General features: G+C 41.3%; 1 protein-coding gene across 2 annotated transcripts in view; it reads left to right on the top strand.

The window, feature by feature from the left end:
* The window catches only part of WWP1 (WW domain containing E3 ubiquitin protein ligase 1), a 52,773-nt gene extending 46,601 nt beyond the window's left edge, over positions 1-6,172 (top strand). For both annotated transcript variants that reach the window (XM_035124821.3, XM_035124822.3), the window contains exons 20-24: positions 215-335; positions 1,898-2,002; positions 2,816-2,912; positions 3,082-3,154; positions 4,548-6,172. In XM_035124821.3, coding sequence (XP_034980712.1) covers positions 215-335; positions 1,898-2,002; positions 2,816-2,912; positions 3,082-3,154; positions 4,548-4,647 — 496 coding nt within the window. In that variant the 3' untranslated portion in view covers positions 4,648-6,172. The remainder of the gene's footprint in view (positions 1-214; positions 336-1,897; positions 2,003-2,815; positions 2,913-3,081; positions 3,155-4,547) is intronic.
* Positions 6,173-10,297: the final 4,125 nt, after the last annotated feature.

A 10,297-nucleotide genomic window follows, 5' to 3' on the forward strand; every position in this document is an offset into this window, starting at 1 on the left:
TCGGTCACAACTGGACCTATTGGTCAGGGGTCCCTTTACCTTTATCTTTAAGAGGATATATGAGACTGCTCTAGTTGCAATGCTAAAATAAATAAATCTGGAGTTTCTGGAGCTTATACAAATGTGGAATTAGTGTAGCAGAGTATAATGTCTGCAGCTTGTTTTTAAATAAAGGATTCCACTTTTAGAACTCTAAACTTTTTGACTGTTTCAGCCTGATGGCAGAGTGGCGGTTTTCACGAGGAGTACAAGAACAAACCAAAGCTTTCCTTGATGGGTTTAATGAAGTTGTTCCCCTTCAGTGGCTGCAGTATTTTGATGAAAAAGAGTTGGAGGTAATTTTGATTCAAATTTATTTATTTTTTAACAAAAAATTTGTGGTGCAGCGGTTTAGCTGGGCAGGAATCATTGATACTAACATAATAAGAGGGAAAATAGTACAGTGGTGCCTCGCAAGACGAATTTAATTCGTTCCACCGGTCAATTCGTTTTACAAAAAAATAGTCTTGCGAAGCACCGTTTCCCATAGGAACGCATTGAAACTTAATTAATGCATTCCTATGGGCTCCGGGGGACTGGTGGTGGTGGCGCTTGCTCACTTGGCTCGGGGAAGCCAGGTGGCGGCAGCGCTGAGGCGGCCAATCTCGGCCCGAGGGTGAGTGCAGCGCGCGGGGCGAGCAGGAGAAAGTGTGCGGCGGCTGCAGTGCTAAGAGGGCCGATCCGGGGCGGCGTGAGGGCGAGCGCCGCACGCTTTCTCCCGCTCGGGAGCAGGAGAAAGCGTGTGGCACTCGCCCTCCAGCCGGCCCGGATCGGCCCCCTCAGCGCCACCACCGCAGGCTTCCTCCTGCTCGCCCCCCGCGCGCTGCGCTCGGCCTTGGGCCGGCCCGGGATTGGCTGCTTGAGCGCCGCCGTGAGCGGGAGAAAGCGGGGCTGCCGCCTCCTGTCTTCCCCTTGGCTTGGGGAAGACAGGTGGGGGCAGCCCCTGCACCGCCGCGTTTCGGCTCCGTACCCCCCCTGGCAAGCACCGGGAAACCAGCTGTAGCACGGGAAGAAGGCAAAGGAAGATCAGCTGCCAGCTTCCCGTACTGACAGCTGATCTTCCTGTGCCGCCTTCCCGCGCTACAAGACGAAGCGGCAGCCATAGAAAACCTCATCATCTTGTGAGTTCCTCGCGCAACGCAAAACTCTTTCGTCTTGCGAGTTTTTCGTTGCGCGAGGCATTCGTCTTGCGAGGTATCACTGTACAAGCAAATTGTTATGTCCGTGTTTGACTAAGGCACAAATAAACAGGCATGCCTCAAAGTGCTGTGAACATTAGAAAACTTTTAGCTTTCATATTCAGTATGTTCACATAATTAAAGAAGAATCATAATTAAAACAAAATAATAAAAAATAACCTCAGATGAGGAAAATGTAGAGAAATATATAGAGTTAATTACAGGTATCTCAGGTATTGCTCTTTGAAATGTACCTACAGTGTATGGTTGTACATTCTCTTCCATTTTGTGACACCAGTACATCTCAAAGCTGCTACACTTTTCAGTAAGCAGGTTATACAGTTTCTACCTACCTTCACTCATATAACATCCCTTAGCTTGACCATAAGGGATTCTTGCTGTGGGAGTAGCACACACACACACACAGAGAAAGAGCATATTGCTAAGCAGCTAGCTCTTAACCAGTTCCTTAACAACTAATAAGACCAGTCTTTTAATATATCCTAAAAATATATAATGACTGTATTTGTTAGCGAATCATATTTTGTTGAAAGCTTCATCTCACTTTTCCAGAATCTTTATTTGGGGCAAGACAAGAAAAGATCAAGCATGTCAGTATCTGCTGTTATGCTTCAGGATCTTATGCTACTAAAGTGCTAAATCATGTGGTCTTTTTATAGGTCATGCTTTGTGGCATGCAAGAAGTTGATTTGGCAGATTGGCAAAGGAACACTGTTTATCGTCATTATACAAGAAACAGCAAGCAAATAATGTGGTTCTGGCAGGTATAATATATTCTTGTTGAAAAAGCAGGTGTGAAATTATTACACATTGGTAAGGTTTTTATTTTAGAAATAAAGCCAGTTTCTTCTTGGGCTTCCGTGTAGCTTCCTCCTGGAAATTAGTACAGTACAGTGGTAGCTTGGTTTGCAACTGCTTTGGATTACAACCGTTTTGGATTAAAATCACGTCAAACCCAGAATTGCGTGTCCCTTTTTTAAGATTACAACCCATTTTTTTTATTACAACCCATTTTGGGGGGGAGGCTCCATTGGCGAAAGCACACCTTGGGTTACAACCTGTTTTGGTTTACAACCAGACCTCCGGAACGGATTATGGTTGTAAACAAAGGTACCACTGTATATGGGTTTAGCATTACAGCCTGGCTTAATTAGCTCTTAGCATTTTCTGGATCCAGGCAGTAGAAGTGTCTGGCACACAGTTTAACTCCCCAAGCCTTGATTAAACTCTAACACTTATTGGATCCAGGAATTTAGAGAGGTCCAGCACTCCTGAACTCATAACACTAATTATATAAACACATATTTGATGTATTTATTCTTATGTGCTTTGGGATGTTTCATGGGAAGCAATTCAGAAATGAAATGAAATGAAATGAGGAAACCAGTTTTAAAATGTAATGCAAAGCTCTAAAACTATGGGAGTTTGCTTGGTTTAGGAAAGTTGGGATCATTCATATGTGTAAGTGAAATGTAATTTTTAATAGAATTACTTCTGATAGTGGTAGACAAGCACAAAATTAGCTCTTAACCAATTGACATTTCAAAGTAATAAAATAAACTTTAAATTTCTGTTAGTTTATAAAAGAAGCTGACAATGAAGTTCGCATGCGACTGATGCAGTTTGTCACTGGTACTTGCCGATTACCACTGGGTGGATTTGCTGAGCTCATGGGTAAGAAAACGTTGTAATACATTGCAAAGTATGTGTAATATATGGTAACATTCCCTGGTCCTTTTAACCTGCATTTTCTCCCAATTATTGGAATATGGTATCATTAATATCTACCCTACTGTTAACAAAAATGCCCTTTTAACCTTTAATTTTATTTTTTATTACTCAGGAAGTAACGGTCCTCAGAAATTCTGCATTGAAAAAGTTGGCAAGGAAACCTGGTTACCAAGAAGTCACACATGGTGAGTTGTTGTAACAGAGAGTGAGTTCCTTGTTATCTTACATTTTGCTCTATAGCAGGCATCCCCAAACTGCGGCCCTCCAGATGTTTTGGCCTAGCGAAGGCCCTAGCTAAGAGAACCAGTGGTCAGGGATGATGGGAATTGTAGTCCAAAACATCTGGAGGGCCGAAGTTTGGGGATGCCTGCTCTATAGTATGCTTCTTTAACACCAGCCATTCTTCGCAGGGGTTTCTTACCTTTTGGGACTCAGGTACATATTGGGAATTTCAAAGTGCTGTGGGCCCCATTTCTCAGGTTACTTCTTTCCCCTCTTCTACAGATCACACTCCTTACCCCAGGCATCCCCAAACTTCAGCCCTCCAGATGTTTTGGACTACAATTCTCATCATCCCTGACCACTGGTCCAGTTAGCTAGGGATCATGGGAGTTGTAGGCCAAAACATCTGGAGGGCCACAGTTTGGGGATGCCTGCCTTACCCCAACAGTAAGCAAGTGTGCACACACACATTCTCTACTTTTCTATAGGGTCTCAGTGAGAATTGGACCCAGTAGAGTTAAAAAGAGTTACCTTTCATTTGCATGATTTTTACATGCAAAAAACCTACCATCAGATTGAAATTTACATTGGGTAGATTGCATAATAAAAATCACAGATGATGATGATGATTATTTAGCTTTTTATACCGCACTTCATCAAAAGTTCTCAGGGCAGTTCACAAGATAAAAGCACAAATAAATAAATAGATCCAATGGTTATCAACACAAACACACAGATAGCAAAGATAATAACAAACCCGCCAACATATGACAACAAATATGTAAATATTTGGGCATATTTGTATCCTCTCTTATGTTTCCCTCTTCGGCCAAGGACAGTTGACCAGATGTTTCCCTCTTGTTCATTTCTTACACTGCAAAACTCAAGGGCAATATCAGCCTATGGACAATCAATCTGAATCTGCAAATTTGACTATTTTAATCTAAGTAGCCATATTAAAAATGGTCTGCAAACTGCCTATTTATTTTCAGCTTAACATGGGTATTTACCTCCTCCCCGCCCTTTCCCTACATAAGCGTCTGGGGACTTCTGCTTCAGTGTATCTGAAGAAGTGTGCATGCACACGAAAGCTCATACCAAAATAAAAACTTAGTTGGTCTTTAAGGTGCTGCTGGAAGGAAATTTTTTATTTTGTTTTGACTACGTCAGACCAACACGGCTACCTACCTGTAACTAGAAGTATGGGTATTTATGAATCTTCATGAGTTACTTAGTACTGAAGAGGTAAAAATTTCTTGCTTATACTGTAATCAAACAGCTGTGATTGATGTGGTCCTGTGAAAGATATTTTAAATGGGATGTAGAGTCTCTGATTCCCCCCCTCTTCTCTCCTAGTTTTAATCGTTTGGATTTACCGCCTTATAAAAGCTATGAACAGCTAAAAGAGAAGCTGCTTTTTGCAATTGAAGAGACAGAAGGATTTGGACAAGAATAAAAAACAAGTTCAAGGCAAAGTGAAGTTTTGTTTTAGCAGGCTGGAGCAACAAAATTTCACAGTTAGTGGTATATAAGCTGTTTCTTCTGTACAGTGATTTTTCTGGAACTCTAAAAAATGTTCTCCGTTCTTCCACAAAGATATGCAAAACAGTTTTACCTTCTCTACTTTATTTATTTTCCCCTCAAAGACTGGCCAGAATAAAATTGAACATGAAAGACTTTATTTAAAAAAATGTGTATATAAATACACAGTAATGAGCTCTAGTTTTATAGAGCTGTAAACTTATTAAACATCACAGCCATTCAGAAGAGTCAGGAGTATCTTTCTTGGTTTTGTTCAGAAAATGTGCAGACTGCTCTGTATTCTTCTCACTTATGCAACATCTCTAAGGGTTATTTCTATTGCATGGCTGTTTTAAAGGTGTTAAAAGGCTTAGGCCCAACACATCCTTGCTATGTAGAAAAATGCTGCTGGCTTTTCGAAATGATAGAATGTAATATTCTGTCAGCTGAATTAAAAAATAATAATTGTAATAGCTGATAACCCAACTTCTGTGTAGCTGAGGTCATGAGTAAATCCTTTATTACTTGCACAAGAGTAATGTACAATAAGATGAATGTGATTGTTAAGACATTGGTGCCACTGTTCTGACTTTTACTGTAGGAGCTGAACAGACTATTATAACTCATTGAGCAGCATTGAAAATTGTTTACATATTACCTTGGGTTATTTCCAAGAGAACAGTAGGTAATCTTCAAGGAAAAAATAAAAAGATTCCTACATATTCTGTCCCAGTCTGGTATCTTACAGGCTTTAAAAAAAGGATATTAGTGATATGTTTCAATTTCATTTGATAAACTAATTAATTTAGGAGGATATGAAAAAGTAATGTGAATTGTTCTCATTTTTTTGATCATGAATCTAGAAAATCCAAATGGAAGTAGTTACATATGCTTTGCACAACTGAACTAATTTTCTATTAGTCTTCAATACTCTCATCCCTTCAAGAAAAAAAATCCAGATGTTCCTAATTAAGCAACTCTAAATTTTGTTTTTATATAGGCCAAGGCTTATTTGTCATAAGTGCACAATGTATATAAAAAATTAAATTGTGTTTGCAGTATTGAGGGGCATTTGCTAAACTGCAAATATGTGTAATAAATTCTACAACTTACTGATGTGAATTATTAAATGCTACTTTTAGCAAATTGTGCTTCCTTATTAGAGTAACATTTTAAATTGCCATTTGTATCATGCTTTCAATATTCACTGTAAATTCCATTAAATTTAACTTATACAGTTTTGTACACACATGAAACAGATTTCCTAGAATTAACATTTCTGTAACATATCAAACTGCAAAAAACCTGTAAATGCAGTGACTCTGCTATATTTGCTCTCATTTTCTCAATATAGCAGTTTAATTCTGCCAAAATCTTATTTTTCTACATATTGTTACACTTTATTATTCATGACTATTAACCTGTGAATGCTTGATAAAAGCACTGCATTGATTAACAGACCTCCTGTCTATCTTGTGTTAGTTACCCTACACACACATATGTATGATTACACCAAAATATCATCTTGATTTTTCTACCCTGATTGGAACCTTAGTCTTTTAGGTTGCCCTGCCCCTACCACCATTCACATGAGCAACGTAAAAAAAAAAAAAAGTTCCTAAGATAATGCAGAAAATGAATTAATGAAGTTTGACTTCTCCAGTGGGCATTCCCTCCCCAAGTGGGAACTGATCTTCCTATTGCTACCTAGTAGAAATAAAATTCAAACCGGGGTTTTTTTTTTGCTTACCTGCACCAGCTCCTAACTACGCTAGCAATGTATTCTCTGAAAGTCATATAGGAAATATACTGGACATGGATCTTCATTTATGCCCACATCTAGCTAGTGCTGCTATATGGCTGGAAAATAAACACTACATCTGTAGCTGGATGAGGAAAGGTGAGCAAAAATGAGTACGGCACTGCACATTCCTCTCTCTCTGCTGCTTAATCTCAGGATTCAGTGCTTACACTTCTTAAACTGCTGGTCCGTTTTGATTTGCCTTATTTGAAGAAACACATTCACACAGGCCCAGCTACAACCCATATAAGGATGGGTCATAGCATTAGTTGTTTGCTTGTTTCAGAAAAATGTAGTGAGGTCTAATTCCTGTTTGAAGCAGTGGAATTTCAATTTAATCTTAACTCTCCTGCTTTAGATACGACTCACATAGCATTGATTAAAAAAATTCCTTCAGTAGCACCTTAAAGACCAACTAAGTTTTTATTTTGGTATGAGCTTTCGTGTGCATGCACACTTCTTCAGATACACTTGAAAGAGAACACCTTCTGTTTCAAGTGTATCTGAAGAAGTGTGCATGCACATGAAAGCTCATACCAAAATAAAAACTTAGTTGGTCTTTAAGGTGCTGAAGGATTTTTTTTATTTTGCTTCGACTCAGACTAACACGGCTACCTACCTGTAAATAGCATTGATTAGTCATATTTCAGTAGAACAGGGCAGGCATGCTTATCCTCAAGCTTTAAGGAAAAATCTTTCAACAGCCATCAGTGTGACGATTCACGCATAGGAAAGTAGTAATTTTCTTCTCGAGTCTCAGATGACAGATAACAATCTAGATTTGCCAGTTTTAAGATGACTGAACTTCATTTTCCTGTACCCATAGTGGGTCATGTATGTGTGAACAGACTTCTCTAATGTGTTGCAATGAGAGAATCAACGTTGGAGGAGGTCTGTACATAATTTTGCCTAACCTGCTATTTGACAACAGAAACCTAGGGGTAGATCGTGTAGGACACGAGCTCCCTCCAGTGCTTAAAGGTGGGATTGCAGCTGATTTGATCACATCCAATCAGCCCCTACTCCTGCCTTCATGCTGCTCAGCTTTGTGCTTTTGTGTTATTCATTTGTCTTGGTTCTTGATATGTTCTTTATCAGCATATGGGGGATTTTTGCTACTGTTTGCATGATTTTTGTGTATGTTGGGCAACTTGCTTTGTGTTCTAGTTAGGCTCCTTTCAGTGCTCTTTTTCTTTTTCTAGACTGTTTCACCCCTTCACTTTTGTTTTTAATATCCTAAAGCCCATTTTTCCTTTAGATTTTTTTTTGCATTACCAATCGTCCAACCTCTGCTTTGAAGACCTCCAGTGAGTGACAGCCCACCACTTGTAGAGATCCTTTGTTCCGTTGTCCAACTGCTTGTACCTCCAAGAGGTTTCTCCTAATCTAGTCCGCTATAACTTAAATGATTATTAGCCAAGCCTAGGCAAACTCGGCCCTCCAGATGTTTTGAGACTACAATTCCCATCATCCCTGACCACTGGTCCTGTTAGCTAGGGATGATGGGAGTTGTAGTCCCAAAACATCTGAAGGCCAAGTTTGCCTATGCCTGTTATTAGCTCTACACTTGTGGTTAGCTAGTAGAGCACAAGTTTTTGCCATCTTCCACATGAGATGGCTTCAGGTATTTCAAGAGTACTATTATGTGCTATACCACCCTCTCCAGGCTATACATTCCCTTCAACTTCAAAGGACTTTTCCTCCATACTTGTTGTCCTTGCTGAAACTTGTTCCTATTTGTCTATACAGTGGTACCTCGGGCTGCAGACGCTTGAGGTTACAAACTCCGCTAACCCAGAAATAGTATCTCAGGTTAAGAACTTTGCTTCAGGATGAGAACAGAAATTGTGCGGCGGCAGTAGGAGGCCCCATTAGCTCAGTGTTTCTCAACCTTTTTTGGACCAAGGCACACTTGTTCCATGAAAAAAATCACGAGGCACACCACCATTAAAAAAGTTAAAAAAATTAACTCTATGCCGCCCTATATTGACTATATAATTATGACTGTAAGAAATACTTGCCAATTGCTGTGTTGGTTGCAATCTCCTGTAATAAGGCTTCACAAGCCGCTGATTTATCTGCCAGCACAATCCTTTGCTCAGCAAGTTTCAGGTTGAGCTCATCCAGCCAGCTTCTTTAAGTTTGTCTAAAACCACCCTCCCGTGGTGGTGGCTGTTGAGAGCTGCGCTCGCCCCGCGTCGTGACCCGGCCGGCTTCCTTTCCGGCGGGTCAGTGTAGTTTATTGGCGGCCGCCAGGCACGTGACAATGCAAATCGCCCTTCTCGTCGCCGCACGTCGCGGCACACCAGCCAGTGTCTCGCGGCACACTAGTGTGCCGCGGAACAGTGGTTGAGAAACGCTGCATTAGCTGAAGTGGTACCTCAGGTTAAGAACAGTTTCAGGTTAAGAACAGACCTCCAGAACAAATTAAGTTCTTAACCCGAGGTACCACTGTATCCTTCTTAAAATGTGCCCAGAACTGAACACACAAGACGTTAGACTATTTTACTTCCTTGTTCAAATACATCCGGGAAGGGGAAACTGGCCTCTAGATGGCTTGATTCCAAATTTTGTCAGCCTTAGTGAGTAAAGCCACAGGTCAGGGAGATGTTGTAGCTCCTTACTTCAGGCACAGCACTACTTGGGAAGATTTAGGGGGTGGGGGTGGGGAATTGTGATCAGGCCAGGTTTCCCTGTTACACATACAGCACCGATTTCTATGGTAGCAATCCTTAGTGTTTCCCTGCAACAATTAAAATAGGTAGAGCTGGCTTGACAGGTTTACAGAAAGGGTGAGCAGTTTACACTATCTCAGGTGTCTGTTTTTGTAGAGGAACGTGTTTCGATAACCTTAACACTGCAGGCAATGGAAGATCATACAATTGTAGAAAGGAAATTTGGGTTAAAAGCATAGCCAGCAGCAAGGGGGGGGCATGACCTGACAAGGGACCACAGTGCCCTGGGATAGATAATGTGTTGGCACCAGCCCACCACCAGTAACCATAGCTGCCAAGTTATCCCTTTTTTTAAGGGATTTTCCATTATGCTGAATAGGCTTCCTCGCGAGAAAAGGGAAAACTTGGCAGCTATGCCAGTAACTGGTAACCCTCCTCCCCACACAGACATGAGCAGCAAGACGACGAAGGGAGGGGTGATGGAGCAGCAGGGTGGGGCAAGAGAAGAGAGACAGGCCCCTACCTGCAGGTCTTGTCAGCCAGCTGCCCGCTGCTGGCAATGACTTGCTTCACCCTGTAAAGGGCCTTTCCCGCTTGTCAGTGAAGGAAGAAGTTACAGTACTCCAGTCTTTGTTGTTTCCCACAAGACACATGGGTTTCTCCCAATTGTTGGGCAGGTGCGGTGGGGAGTTTAGTAATCAGCTGCTATTGCTACAAACGTCGGTCACATCCTCCCCGTTTGCTTGCAACCATTGGGTTAGCCAGTTGCAGGATTTTCAAGGTCCAAAAGTTACAGTAAGGAGGGAGCTATGTTACTGTTTCACTGGACCCTGTTTGCAGCCAGTACCTTGCTCTGGGCATCTGAAGTTTCATGCTTTCACGTCTGCAAGAGGAATCTGTATATCCCAGGCAGATTTCAGCATTTAATCTGGATGCTTTTAACTGTCAGCCACCAGACAATTTAGTAAATAGGGATCAGCTGTACAACAGGCTGGCTTGATTTACCTGTGACATTTCTACACCACCCCACTACCAGAGTTCTCTAGAAAGCTAACTGTCTTCAAGGGAGAGAAACAGACACCCCACAAAACTGAAAAGAGGCAGGACAA

This window comes from Zootoca vivipara, chromosome 8 (genome assembly GCF_965207765.1).
Source record: "Zootoca vivipara chromosome 8, rZooViv2.hap1.1, whole genome shotgun sequence".
Lineage (NCBI taxonomy): Eukaryota > Metazoa > Chordata > Lepidosauria > Squamata > Lacertidae > Zootoca > Zootoca vivipara.